General features: G+C 45.3%; 1 protein-coding gene and 1 pseudogene across 1 annotated transcript; both read right to left on the bottom strand.

The window, feature by feature from the left end:
• Nucleotides 1-17: 17 nt before the first annotated feature.
• LOC140273950 (uncharacterized) lies at nt 18-3,850 on the bottom strand (annotated as a pseudogene).
• A 3,705-nt stretch (nt 3,851-7,555) lies between these two features.
• On the bottom strand, nt 7,556-11,700 carry LOC140273949 (uncharacterized). Its single transcript, XM_072369606.1, is given in 3 exon segments — nt 7,556-8,773; nt 8,776-10,261; nt 10,328-11,700. Coding segments are annotated over 3 exon segments (4,077 nt in total).
• Nucleotides 11,701-15,553: the final 3,853 nt, after the last annotated feature.

The raw sequence follows: 15,553 nt of genomic DNA, 5'->3' as shown, positions 1-15,553 counted from the left end.
TTGAGCCATGTTTCTGTTCAGCAAATACAGTCAGCTTTCATGAGGGTTTTGTGGGATCGCATGTCGTCAAAGTGAGCATTCAAACTCTGTACATTGTGGAGTGCAATCGTGCAGACCGGATCAATGTCAGCTGAACCAATACTTTTAAAGTTGAACTTTGGCAAGCTTTTCATGGCCTTGTCTACTTTGTCATCAAAAAATATAGCTGCTTCTTTAAAGTCCTCAATAATCAGCCCATCAAGAGTTCTCACCCGACTCAATGCAACATATGCTTGCCCTGCAGCAAAGATTTTGTTGAGTGATACAACAGCTCTGTCTACAGTAAGGCCTTGGCACTTGTGTACTGTCATTGCCCAAGCCAGGGTGAGAGGGAATTGCCTTCGTATTCCACCAGCATTTGATACTCGATCCTCTTGTACCTCCACAATTGTAGAGCGTTCAGAACTTCTTTTGGATTTCGACCTCTGCATCTTTCCAACATTAGGATCTTCAAACTCAACATGGATAGCAATAGGAATGTCATCCTCATCTTCACCATTAATAATTTCCACAACCGTACCACACACACCATTGACAAGGCCGTCAGACACGTCTATATTTTTCTTCAACAAATACCTTTGCTCCAATGCCCAATGACACACACCTTGGCAAGCATGAATTGAAAACCTTTGTATGGAAGCCTAATTTTGGTTCCATTCTTCCAGTTTTGAGACTCCGTGTAAAATCTTGGGCTTCTATGCTGATTGCATCTGGGCAATGTTCTTGCAATCTGGTAATATTGTATTTATCAACCTCTGCATTTGTAGCATATATGTGAATGTCTGTAGAGTCTTCACCAGTTTCACGTTGCTTTAATGCAAGGACATCACGGGCACTGAGACACTCATTCTTTTTACGAACTCTGAGGCGATTCAGCATCTCCGCAAAATCTGCATTTTCTTGCCTCAAAACTTCAGTAAGCTCCGCAACTTCAAAGTTGTTGTCCCACATGTTGACTTCTGTGTTGTCAGAAAAAAGAGGTGTGCCTTTGACAGGTCTCAACTGAAAGAAGTCACCCACACAAATCAGGGAAACATTTCCAAAAAAAGAATAATCACCAGTCTGTTTGATTTGACGTAATCTGCCATGAACGTAGGCCAAAAGACGGTGGTCAACCATGGACACTTCATCAATGATCAAAATGTGCAAGTTTCGCATTTTCATCCTTAAAGTATTGACCTTCTCATCACCAAGAGGTTGATAAGGCAGTTTAACATTTGCACCAATGGAGAATGTATTGTGAATAGTTGCAGCACTAATGTTATATGCAGCCACACCAGTGGGTGCTGTGAGAAGCACAGTCAGATCCTCTGGATTGTCAGCAATTTGTGACAGCAGTCGTGTAGATTCGTAGTGGATGGCTTTGATCAAATGGGATTTACCTGTTCCTGCTCCACCAGTAATGAACAATCGCAATGGTTCAGGATTCTATCCAAAGAGTATCAGCAGACACCACTGACGAACAGCATAAAATATTGCTGCCTGTTCTTCATTCAATGTTCGCAATAAACCTAGTGCAGCTTCTCGGGGCATTGTCATGTGATTAGTTTCCAAAGTGCATGTAGTCTTTGGGTTTGCTGTCAGGTAAGGAATAAGATCACCAACATCATCACTGCCTTCCTCATCATCTACAGCTTTGTGTTTCATGATATCCAAACAACTGAGACGTTCCCTTTCTGTTTCCGGACATATCTGAGCCCAAGCGTCTTTTAAATCAATGTCATTATCCAGCAATTCTTTGGCTTTGTCAATCTCAACGCTTTCTTTTTCAAATAAAGCTTTGTTGGAGTCCACAATTGATTGCACTTTTTCAATGTCAGTGCCACATTTCACCGCGCCACTTGTGTAAAACTGTTTGTATGTATCAAACTGAGGTGGTCTGAGGTCCAAGTCTTCATAAAAGGGCAAAAACAGCTGCAGCAATGAATGAAAGTACTTTTCCGGATTTTTTGTTGGTGAAAACCTGGGATACCTCACGACAGCAGGCTGTGTTCTGGTCCTTTTTCTGATGAAGCCACGGTTGTTGTTGAGTTGTATTACGTCATGTGATTCTCTTTGTTGTGAACCCTCAGACTTTGAAATAACTCTGTATTGAGAGCAAAAGCTGGCAAGGCATAACTCCTCCATTTCTGCTGATCGAGGTCTGCTCTTGTACCATTCCACCACATTAGTCATCCAAATGCTACTCTCATCATCAGACTGTTGGTGCTGAGCTTTAGCTTGGAGCATATGCAAAGGCAAACTCATCCTAACAGGATTTTCACCGACAGGAATAAACTGTACTTCACGAGAACATTCCTTTAAATGCATACGTGTCAATCTATACACTGCCTCTTGAGCTGAAACTTCTCTGTTGTGCAGGTAGACACTGCCGAGCTGTTTGAAAGCAGCTTTTGCATCAAGATTGCCATTCCTCGCCTCATTCTGTGCACGCTGTAACAGCAAACCCATTTCCTGCTCTGCTTTTGTGATGTATGACAGGATGTAGACCACAACAGAAAAGGCATCGATGACAAACTGAATGTCCATGTTTCCTTGCCAAGCACGCAGTAAGTCTTTATTGTACTGGTTCACCCAAATTTCAGAAGGATTTCGCTTAAGTACAATGCTTTTCTTTTTGGATCATATGTTGTATGCTCTCTCAAACAGGCCTTGATGTATCCCAAGAGACTCAAAAAAACCATCAGCTGTATCATAATTCAGGTCAGGATTGTCCAGCGCTGTTTTCATTTTCTTTATGATTGCACTGGCATTGGTATTGTCATCTTTTCCACTCAAGTCCTCTGAGTTCCCACTTCTTGTGAAGAAAATGCGGCTTGATGGAGGTCGTGGGAAATTGAATCGGCACACTGTATTTTTCTTACGGCATGTTTTGTTTGGTGCTATGTTTTTGAACACTGTTCACAACCTCATGAAGCTCTGCACCAGACTCTGGTGGAATCTCACATGAAATGTATCTGTCTATGAAAGTTACCACATCGGCATCACTGTCTTTATCAATCTTTGGTGCATTTTCCACCCAAAACAAACAGTGAACATGAGGTGAACCACGCTGTTGGAATTCAACTCGATAGAAGTAGTCCTTTATTTTCCCTATGGGTTCAGCTGGTGACATGATTACGTCACGAAGAAAACAATGCCATCGATGATCAAACATTCTTGCTGCAGTAACTGGATTTCTTCCAATCAGTGCACATTTGTCAGACCAGTCAAGATCCTCCACAGGTGTTTCTTTTCCTTCCAAACCTCAAAAGAGAACCAAGCATTTCGGGCCATCTCAGATCGGCACTTGACATGCTTATGAAAAACGTTGGAATTGACAGTTGTCGAATCATACTGAACAAATCTTTCTGTACTGACATCCAGTAAGGTGGGGTTCCACGAATTCCTCGCAAGAACTTGTACCCTTCATCATTTCGTAATATTTTACTTAGTGAATCTGAGTTCAACAACAGGTCTGATGCTTCTTTCAGAGATGACTTGCCACCACCTTTGCGCATTGCCACTGATACACCAGATATGACTTGATGCACTTCTGACATGTATTGTGCATAAAAAATGTAGTCTGTGTGGGACCAAAACGTCCATCAGCGTTGAGAATGCAACAGTTCAGGTAACGTGTCAGAGTTATTTTTGATTCCCTTTCATCATGGAATGTAGGTCCACCCAATGGAAACAGAACAGGAAAGCATTTGGCCTCGTTGGTTTTATCAGATAGCAACCGAACTGGACTGTTGCCTTCAGCTGGTGCCACACTCAGTATATCCTGGAAATTCTGATCAATGATCTGTGAACCCAGATTGACAGGTTGCAATCAGTTCCTCCTCTGCTTGCTCTTCAAGGTTATTTTCATCATCACTGTCAGCTGGCAGCTCTTCTGTGTCCTCATTTGCTTCACATTGATCACTTCCATTCAGAGTGTTTACCCATTCATCATTAAAAATCACATCATCATACCACTTATTGTTTGTATTCATAATGACCTTTGTACGTCAACTTCCGTTTGAGTTTGACTCTTATCATTTTGTCATCACACTCGTTCCTTGGTAGAATATTTGTCACACTACTGTTATCAACAGGTACAGAGACACATGGACCATGGCAAGCTCTTTGACGGCCTCGGGGCAAACACAGCAGCTTCATAAAGGGAATGTGATGAGCAATGAGATGTTCCTCCAAAGAGTTCAGACATTTCAGCTCAGGTGGAATTTCATCCAAATCCATGTTGTTGGTGACACTCTCTTCTGGTAGTATTCCTCTAAGCATTTTTTAGGGCAGCAATGGCAAACCCATAATTTGCTAAAAGGACTATCAGACTAATGACATTCCTGCCCACATTCAGTATCACAAACATGTAAATATTTCAATGTTATACACCTCTTAGCCAGTGCAGCAACCTCTAGTCTTTTGCTTTCATGATGACATCTTTTACACTCAATCACTTGTTTCCTGAAAAGTAAGCGATGACAAACAGAGCGTACGTATTCAGGACCACGGCTCACGTCTTGACGAAATTGACCAATGACAAAGTCTTGTTGCTTCTTTCTCATATTTGTATACGTGTCACAGCTACTCTTAATTTTATTTTCACGAATTTCATCATATTCATGATATTTTGTCTTGCTATTGTTGTTGACCTTCTTTTGAAACTCGATGTCCCTCTTGTACTTCCTATGACTATAATCACTGACTTTATTTTGAAACACGATGTTCGTTTTGTACTTCGTAGAACTATAATCACAAACTTTATTTTGAAATATTATGTTTGTCCATAAGTGTTTTTTGAGGAATCACACATTAATTTTTTTAAATTTGGAACAGTATCATATTTATTTTTACGCTGTGCAAGTTTATGTGCCTTGAACTGCACATTGCTTTCATAGTTTTTGTTGAAATAATCACATTTCTTTTTCCGAAACGCAGAGTTTTTGTCGTTCTTATGGAAATGTTCAAGAGAAGTCTTACGTTTGACACTCTTAATGCACTCATATTCATGATATTTCGTCTTTTCAGTCTCAATTTTTCGTTTCTTCACATTAATGTCACTGCATCGTAGACGTTCTTTTTCTGCTTTTTTGTCTGACTCAGTGAACTTTCTCTTCCGCTGGGGTCTTAAATGTTCATCACCGATAGACTGGCATGTTCCGGCACAAGGACTCTGTGTATTCCTGTTTTTGACACATGTTACAACCTCATAATGATTGGCAGTGTGATTTAAATATATACAGTTCTGAATGTGTGGTTGTACAGTAGGTCTGTGCATGTTCCATCTCCCATCATTTAATGTGAAGATAGAAGTTTGGAATAAATCGGCGGCAGCAAATATGTCGATCTCTTTTGCCCAGGTCCCACAGTAGTATATCCTTGATTTTGTTACATAGTCCTGCACAGATGTATATTCATTTCTTAAATACTGCGCAAATTTACCACTGTTGTTCTGAAGGTGTCTTACAACAGCCCGTCTTATTTTCAAATGTTTCTCCTCATCGTGACAGACACTGAATGCAAGACAACGATAAAAACAGTTTCCATCTGGTTTTATGCTTTTAATGTTGCAAGGACACCCCATATCATCTACGTCAGCTATCATTTGGTCTTCCTCAGCATTTTCATTCGACAGTCCTAATTTTTTGCACAAGTCATCGCGGTCCTGCCGGGTCAGTGGTTTGAAAGGCTGCTTGACAATTGTCACATTGCTCACGATGACATCATCAGTAGCGTCCAAACATCTGTTCTCATCAGGGTCGGCATTCACGTTAACGGAAGTTACTGTTTTATTATTAACGTTCATATTCTGAGCAACCTTAGTCGGCCCACCAACAGAGGACTGCTGTTTGCAGACTTTGTGTTTACCTGTTAGCACTTTGCTGTACAGCGGGCGGCTGTGTGAAGCATGTGTTGTGTTTACGTCACCAGGAGCGGACTCATTTACGTGTGATTGCGTCTCTGTTGAACATACTGTTCTGTTACAACCATTACCAACATTTGAAGCGACCTTAGTCGGCTTACCAACAGAGGACTCCTGCTTGCAGACTTTGTGCTCACCTGTTACCACTTTGCTGTACAGCGGGCGGTTGTGTGTATAAATTGTCACGTGACTGGACGATGGCTCGGTCATCTGTGCTCGTGTGTCAGTATGGATGTTGCTTACCACTTTCACTCCCGTCACTTCAAAGCTCGGTGTCCTTACGTTAAACGATCGTGCATAATCATACACAAAGCTAACCAGAGACTGTACAGAGCTGATGTATACAACACAACTGGCATTCTCACCTTGCTGGTTAATCCTTGCACTTGCATGTGAATCCACAAAGGCAAATCTTCCACCTTCATTAACTATGGCACATGTACTAGTACAAACTGTCAACAAACATGCATCATTACCCAACAGTGCTCGCTGAAGTGCTTCATCAAAAGGCATGGCCACATCCTGCAAAGCATGGTCATAATCATCAACATTGACAAATCCAGTGTAAGATTCAGCAAAGTTTATTGCAAAATTACAATTCCACATTCTCTGTTGTGTAGGAAGTTCAGACACAGAAATGTAACCACGGCGTGCCACACTATCATTTATTCTTCCCTGTGCACTTATCGACCTTTAAATAACAGTTCCTTTAATCAACACATCATCCAGATCTCTGGTGTTCCAGGTCCACACGCTCTTGGTCTTGCTCTTCAGAACTGCTGTCAGACTGATGGCACCACACTGCTTGTTGCGAACGTTTCCAAACCGGGAATGACCTTGATGAAACGACCCCATCAGCACAGATCTTTCTGGAAAATCAACTGCACAGTCAGTAGATACAGTTTGAGAATTTGGCTTTTGGTTTTTCAAGGGTTCATTGCCCAGGTTTTTTGACAGCTCATTGCACAAGTTTGCCTCTGATGCCTTGTTTGGGGATTTTGACATTTGGGGAAGGGGGAAGGTTTTGGCTTTTTTTATACGCTTTTATATGCTGTTCTTTGGGACAGGGAATCTGCAACACACAGAACAAACAATAAATTGTAATGTAACACATTTCCTTTATCATCTGATACAGCACCATAGCAATCATTTTATCACTTGTAACATCCACACGTTTTTTGATATAGGAATATACATATTTGATAACGTTGGGTTACTTAACGTAATCCCTGGTTCTTTGATAACAGAGTGAGGTGTTTCACTATGGGAATCGCTTCTGGCGAGACCATTACGGAAGCTCCAATGACACAACGTCTGTCTCTGACAGACAGGTCGACGTGTGGGGAAGGACCCCCCCCCCCCCCCTATATATACCACGGTCGACTGCCCGGCCCGGGCCATTCTTATCGGTTTCTTCCCTCATCCATGCAAGGAGGGAATTGTTGGTGAAACATCTCACTCTGTTATCAAAGAACCAGGGATTACGTTAAGTAACCCAACGTTTCTTTTTCTAACTTCGTTCGGTGTTTCACTATGGGAGATATAGACCACTCCCGAAATGCATAATCTCCCGAAGTGACCTGGCTCCTGACCCAGACTGGGATGGCATCAACCAGTTTCTGAAGCACCAGACTCCAGCACTGCGTGAGCCAGAGATGGACCTGAGACATCCAACCTATAGAATCTCACGAAAGTGTGCGGTGAAGCCCAACTCGCCGCCGCACAAATGTCCTCCACCCTAATTCCTTTAAATAGAGCCCATGACGTAGCCATGCTCCTGGTGGAGTGTGCTTTCAAATCTGCAGGCGGCTGCAGCCCCCTGCACCTGTAAGCTAGCACTATAGCCTCCACAATCCAACGAGACAGCCTCTGTCGGGACAGAGGCTTCCCTTTGTGGGGCGTGGCCCAAGACACAAACAGCTGATCAGTTCCCCGGAAGCTGGCTGTCCTGTCAACATAGACGCGTAACGCACGCACAGGGCACAGAGCGTTCAATCTGCTCTCCTCCGCTGACCCAAACGGCGGAGGGTGAAAAGCCTTCAACTCCACCGTGGGGTATCTGTAAGCAGATTCTACCACTTTAGGTATGAACACTGGATTATGCCGTAAACACACCTTAGACAAGCCTGGCGAAAACTGCAAGCAAGGCGACCGGGTTGACAGCGCCTGTAAATCACTCACTCGCTTCGCAGTAGACAAAGCGAGGAGGAGAGCGGTCTTGAGTGACAAAAACTTCAGAACCACCCCCTCCAAAGGTTCAAATGGGTGTTGTGAGAGAGCGTCTAACACAACTGCCAAGTCCCATAATGGCACCATAGGCCTGGAAACTGGAAGTTTCCGGCGCACTCCTTTCATAAAACAGCACACTAATGGATGCTGGCCCGCCGGCTTATCCCCCAAGCCCATGTGGCATGCTGAAATGGCGGCCAGATACACCTTGATTGTGGAAAAGGCTTTACCCTTTTCCAGCAAGTCTTGGAGAAAACATAGAATGTCTCTCACTGAGCACTGAAATGAGACAATACGTCTGGCCTCACACCACTCCTCAAACACTCGCCACTTACAACTGTACAATGAGCGAGTGGATGAAGCCCTCGCACACTGAATAGTGTCGATCACGTTCTGAGGCAGTCCCACAGAGCCCAAATTCAACCTCTCACGGGCCAGGCCCAGAGAGCCACCTGCTCCGGATGGGGGTGGTAAATCTCCCCCCTGGCCTGAGACAAGAGGTCCCTGCGCAGCGGCAGGGGCCAAGGTTGGCCCGATAGTAATTGAACTATCTCTGCTATCCAGTGTTTGGACGGCCACCGTGGGGCTATAAAAAAGAAAACAGCGACAAGCCCTGATCCCTCACTCTGGTCAGTGTGAGGGAGATAAGGCTGAGAGGAGGAAATGCGTACAGTAGGACGTTTGGCCATGGGTGCGACAGCGCGTCCACACCTAAAGGCGCATCCTCTTCTGTTAGTGAGAAATACAGCTGACAATGCGCGTTTTCTCGCGAGGCAAACAGATCTACGACAGCCTGGCCGTATTTCTGCCACAACTGGCCCACCACCTGGGGATGTAGTTTCCATTCCCCGAAAAGAGGGTTTCCTCTTGACATAAGATCTGCGCTCCTGTTCAGCACTCCTGCTACGTGCGTCGCTCTCAGCGACCCGAGCCGAGCGACGCTCCACAGAATTATTTTCCTTGCCAGTTTGTGAAGCCGTGGAGAGCGGGTGCTTCCCTGACGGTTCACATATGCCACTACCGTGGAGTTGTCGGATTTCACCAGCACATGCTGCTCCCTCAGATGAGGGAGAAAGTGTCTTAAGGCCAGAAACACTGCCATCAACTCGAGATAGTTTATATGCGCCTGAGCCAGCTCCGCTGACCAGACGCCATTCACTGCTCTGCCCTTGAATGTCGCTCCTCAACCTGACATGGACGCGTCCGTTGTTATGACAACCCTTGATGCCACCGTCCCCAGGCTGACACCCTGTGAGAAAACCGCCGGATTTCTCCACTGGTGTAGAGCTGCAGAAACTTTCACCGAGCGAGAGAGGTGACGACGGGGACACAGTCTTAACGATACAATCCACGTCTGCACATCCCTCATCAGCAGGAGGCCCAGCCTCACTACTGAAATGACCAACGCCATCAGACCCAGCAGCCGTAGACAAAGTCTGAACTGCACCGCTGTTCCCGGTTGAAACCGGGCCAGACACTGATTGAACGACTGTTGCCTCTCCTCCAATTGCGTGGCACGATATCTGAGGGAGTCTATTTAGACCCAGATAAGAGATGCATTGTGCGGGCAGCACTCGGCTTTTGGTCCAGTTTATACTGACACCCAGACCACTGATGTGAGACGTCACTGTCTCCACATCCCTGAGTGCCTGCTCCCGTGAATGAGAGCATATCAGATAATCGTCTATGTACGAAAATATTCTTATACCTCTGCTCCTTAACGGAGACAATGCTGCTTTCACACATTTGCTGAAAACCCGTGGAGCCAGCGAGAGACCAAATGGGAGCACTCGGTATTCGTATGCCGTGCCCTGGTGAGCAAACCTGAGAAATTTCCTGTGTGCCGGGAAAATCCCGATGTGAAAATATGCATCTGCTAGGTCAATTGTAACAAACCAGTCGCCAGGGCGGATAGATTGGCACAACACTTTTACTGTTAACATTCTGAACGTGTATTTCCTCAGATGACTGTTCAACACACGCAGATCCAGAATGGGTCGCAGTGATCCCCCTTTCTTTGGAATGAGGAAGTAACGGGAGTAAAACCCCTGTTGACTCTCCTCGATCGGGACCACTGTGATCGCTCTTTTGTGTAAAAGAGAATCGATTTCGTTCTGTAACACCTGTGCAGCTTCCCCCTCTGCTACTTACATCAAAACACTGTTGAATTTCGGTGGTTTTGTAGCAAACTGAGGCCTGTATCCCCGGGAGACAGACAGCATGACCCATGCATTCACTGCGCATGCGCGCCATTTCTCCACCTGAACAGCCAGGGGCCCTCTCTCCAGACGGGCGATGTCCTCCGGAGTACGGGAGGAGGCATGAGCCTCCCTCCCTGGGCTTCCTGATGCCAGATCTTTTTGTGTGTGACAGCCCGCCCTCGGCTCTTGGCCTGGCTGCGGGGTTGCCAGCTTTATTTCTAGAAACATGGGAACCCGAAAATGAGTGTTTGGTGACACCCGGGGGGACAGCTCTTGGCTGTAGTGAATAACAGGTGCTTGATGACACTTGTTGAACTGCACACCGCGGTGCGAACATGACAGTCCCTCTCCCCCGTCTCTCTGAACTAGCGGGGGGGTGGCTCCTGAAACTTGAATCGGAGCCGCTGCTCTGAACTCCTCTGTCCTCCTCTTTGCCGGAGGAGGGAGAGGTGATGAGGGGTATGGCGTGTCAGGTAGACCGCTTCTTCCCACCCCTCGGGGGTTGGGAAGAGCGGCGTTTTGCCGCCGCCTTGGCGATAGAGTTCTTGTCCCATGGCTTGTTACTCCCCGCTCTTGGCTGCTGTTCGCCGCGACCGGTACCCGATCTGGAAGCCGGTCTCGCATAACCTGTCTGCCTCTCGCTGCTGCGGCCGCGGCAGCGAAGCCGGTGCGAGGTGGGGGGCGTGGGGTCTGCTTCCGAGGCAAACACAGCTCGAATGCCTCACCCTCTTGCTTCCTCTGTGTGCTGGTTTCCCGCATTTTCTCCAGAGCTGGGCCGAAGAGACCCTTGGTGGGGTCGTAGGCGGCGTCCATGACCTCCGCCTTTTGAGTGTCACCCAGTCCAGACAGGGAAAGCCACAGAGCCCTTTCTCCTGCGACTGCCAGGCCCATGACGCGCCCACAGCCCTGCACAGCTCCGCGGGAAGAGCGCAGGAGGAGATCGTTCACCACACAGATTTCGTCCCACAGCGCCGGGTTCGGGACCCCCGAATCCAACTGTCGGCCCATCTCCTCCAAAATCTCCCCTTGATAAGCCGACAACAGCATGACGGCGTTCAACGAGCAGACAGATTGCGCAGCATATTTGTACATACACTGATACACACCTGCCGTTGTACGCTCCGTTTTACCGGGCAGGGAGATGTAAGACAACGCTGAGATGGATCGGCGGCTCGGGTGGAGGTGGTAGGCCAGTGAAGGCTCCACAGCCGGGGGTTCGGCCAGTCCCAGCTCCGCCATGCCATGCACCTCTAGCTTGGAGTAGCCCTGTGTGGTTGCCTTGCATTTGAACGGGCTTGACCAGAACCGACTCATCTCGGCCATGCAGGCCGGGACCGCCGGGAGCAGCTGCTTGGCCGGAGGGAGTCATTTCCCATCGTACAGGTCCCTTGCCGCCCCCTCCGTGTCCTGGGCCGCTGGCCAGGGGATATTAAGCTTAGCCGCTGCTCGTTTGCAAACCAATCTGGAGTGCGTGGGGAAGGTAGAGTCCTCCTCTCCGTCCTCCATGTCACCCAATTCGAGGATGTCAGAACTGATCTCATCGTCTGCATCGTCGTTTTCCTCCCGCCCGAAGACACCTTCGAACAGCGGGGGTATGGGCTCAACCTCCTCCATCATGTCCACCCAGGCCCTCGGGGCTTGCGGCTGATGGGTAGCGTGGCTCTTCTGAGCGGTATCTGACGCGGTGAGGGAAGGGTCCCTGCCGTCAGTACCTGTCACAGCCATTCTTAATCTCCTCTCCAGGATTTTCACCGGCATGGTGGAGCAATGTGCACAAACCTGCGGGTCCGCTAGCGCCGCCTGAGCGTGCTTAGCTCCCATGCACACGATACACATAGGGTGGGGGTCTCTGCCCGAAATCGTTGCACCACATGATGTGGGGCAACAGCGGGAAGAGCCCTTCCCTTCATTCTGCCCAGCTCCTGTGACGAGGGCTGCGGGGACAGACATGCCGACTGGGGGAGAAATGTGTTACTAGGGGTGAGCCTAGTTTAAAATATATAAAAATATATATTTTAATGTGGTATTTAGTCGGTGTGAGCCTATAACCTGTAGTGAGGAGAATAGTTCGCCGCTACGCGTTAACTATGCTCCTGTGGCTAACAAGCTAATGTTAGCACCTGACCGAGCTCGAGTGAACGAAGCTCGGAGCTAGCACAGGACACCCGGTAGGTGAGCACCTGGTGACCTGTGGGGAAGCTCGCCACAACGCGGTTGTAATCCCACTGTAAGTAACTGTCAGCACAATCCAGAGTCTGTCGGTGCCGCGCTAGGCAACGTTTCCCTTAACGGGACGTCTGATAGCAGTTAAGCTAGCAACCAACCTGAAGACCGGATGCACTGAGGGAGCTCTCGTAACTTCTCTGAGGAAGAAAGCGAGAATGGCCCGGGCCGGGCGGTCGACCGTGGTATATAGGGGGGGCGGTCCTTCCCCACACGTCGACCTGTCTGTCAGAGACAGACGTTGTGTCATCAAAATGCAGATGTTGGCAGGCATGAGATTTAGATCATTAGCATTCTACAGGATAACATATTTCCCAAACACACACAATCATAATACTTGTGAACCAAAATAGTGAAGTTTCTAACCCCCTCAGAGGACTCCTTGGCTGCAGCAGCACCCAGACTCTTCTTATAGGCCAAAGACCGTTTGCTGGGACGTGGCATCTGGAACACAAAGTTAAAACATATCAGTAATGGAAACTGTTGGTTGAGACATGTGCGCCTCATTTCTTTCTGTCTCTATATTAATAAACATTAAACAAATGTGAAAATGTCATAATAAAGTTAGAATTGACTACTCTTTGAGCCTCCATCTTGAAATGCCTGATTTTATTTTTTATAGTTTGAAGATCATATTGCCAAAATAAATGCAAAACGAAAAAAAAAAGGATGTAACTCATGTAAGCCTCAGTAATACATTGGTATAATCTTAAACAAGTATTATCTCATACAAAATAAGACACACACAGCAGTTCTGTAAATTTCCATTTATTCATGTCTGACAATTTTGATGCAGAAGATCATGTACCAGGATGTAATGTCAAAGACCCCAACTGCTATAAGTCAATAAGTTTCTATAAAATTCACCCACATTATCAGTCATGTGCTTACCTTTCCAACAATTGCTTACGATTTCAAATCTGGAAAACAAAGAAATATCATTATACAAGTGAAAGCAAAACAACACATAATCTAGAACCCACACATTCAAATCAGTTAGGTTTTATTTATATAGCACCAAATTACAGCAAATGTCATCTTGAGGCACTTAAACAATATGCTTCAATTCAAGCCAATTGAAGTTCAATTCATTGTAATCATAAACCAATTAAATCCATTCATTTAAAAATAATCCAATTTATTCATATAGAGCCAATTCAAAAACAACATCCTAGCTAAGGAAACCAACAGATTGCACTGAAACTGGTCTTCAGTCCAATCTCCCGTCCTGAGCGTGCCTGTGGCGACGGTGGAAAGGAATGACTCCTTTTTAACAGAAAGAACCAGACTCAGGAAGGGTGGCCATCCGCCTCGACCAGCTGGGGTTTGAGAAGACAGAAAAGAGGGAAAAAGGGGGGGTCACCATAACAACATTCAAAGGATATCTGAAACAAGTTAATAACCATAATAATGTCACATGTACATAAAATCATTTGAGAAATCAAACGGGGGGTGGGGGGCCAGCAAAGTGAGGAAAGGTGTGACAGGTCTAAGTCAAAGCGAACTTCATCGTCAATCAAGCTTTTCAACAGTACATTGCAAGCAGACTGAAATTTCGTTTAATCTAACTCCAAAGGTGCACGAGTTAAAATTTGACATACAACTAAGACATAACTGTATTGAGACTTACAGCACACTAGAACATAAAGTGCAATTGATATCAGATATCGCTAACAGTAAACGGTAACATATAACAAGCAGCAGAAGGCACTGTGGGCATACATTCTAGACGGTCTGTGTATCAAGAGTCTTTAAGGTATGTATGTTGCTGAAGTGCAATAGTATTGAGTTACAAAAAGGTGCAATGAGGCAGAGTGCATGGTGCAAGCAGCATCATGGAGATGAAAGTTGTAAACTTGATGCAGGGCAGTGCGTAGAGTGGTGGATAGGGTCTTTGATGATGTTGATGGCTCTTCTTTGACAACGATGGCTCTTCTTTGATGAGCTCCCCCAGCAGTCTAAGCCTATAGCAGCAGAACTATGGGATGTTCAAGGGTCACCTGAGCCATCCCTAACTATAAGCTTTATCAGAAAGGAAAGTTTCAGCCTGATCTTAAAGGTAGAGAGGGTGTCTGCTTCCTGAAGCCAAACTGGCAGCTGGTTCCACAGAGAGGGGCCTGATAACTGAAGGCTCTGCCTCCCATTCTGCTTTTAGAAACTCTGTACAACATTATCACATTTATTACACATCTGCATGCACTATCAAAAGTCAGATATACTATTAATATAAATATGGTCGAAAGTGTTCCTCCAGATGTATTAATGCAAGTAAGAAAATACTACTTCTACCATTAAAAATATTTCAGAAATACAATTTTCTATAACAATTTTCAACATACATTTAAAATAATAAACATTCATTACCAATTATTTAGTATAATTGATTATCAATTAGCATTTATTATAAAATGGCTCACAACAGTACATTTCTGCTACACATTACTTTTTATGATTTCTAAGTGTTTTGTATAATATAATTTTTCATAATAAATTTCACTTTCACTTCTTTTGTAATTGTTTTATAATATTACTACATTAGAAGCCAAATCCTTATCAACATGAAAGCAATTAGTTTCTTAGTACACCCACAATACACTCAAATCAGCTGCCACTGACTTGACATGCCAACCACTGCTACTTTTATTATCTGTTTTCATTTATACTTTAAAAAACAGTCATCACTATTCATTGTATTAAACTCATTGTAAGTCACATTTGCATCACATGATTTTTCCATAAATTGACATGTATTTAATGAAACTCTCAAACGCTGACAATGTGGAGCAGAACCCACTAACATGGCAATATACATGTACATGTGTGTGGGTCAAACAAGTGACCAACACATTGTTCATTTAAATACAAAATATTTGCATAGTTGTCTGTTTTCTGTTTTTCTGTACATTTTAGAAATGAAAGAATTCTCCATCTCCAATCATCAGACACAAATCAC

This window comes from Leuresthes tenuis, unplaced genomic scaffold (assembly GCF_036924035.1).
Source record: "Leuresthes tenuis unplaced genomic scaffold, fLeuTen1.0.hap1 SCAF_17, whole genome shotgun sequence".
In the NCBI taxonomy this organism is placed as follows: domain Eukaryota; kingdom Metazoa; phylum Chordata; class Actinopteri; order Atheriniformes; family Atherinopsidae; genus Leuresthes; species Leuresthes tenuis.
The sequence above is the reverse complement of the archived record's forward strand: the minus strand, read 5'-3'. Positions and strand labels throughout refer to the sequence as shown.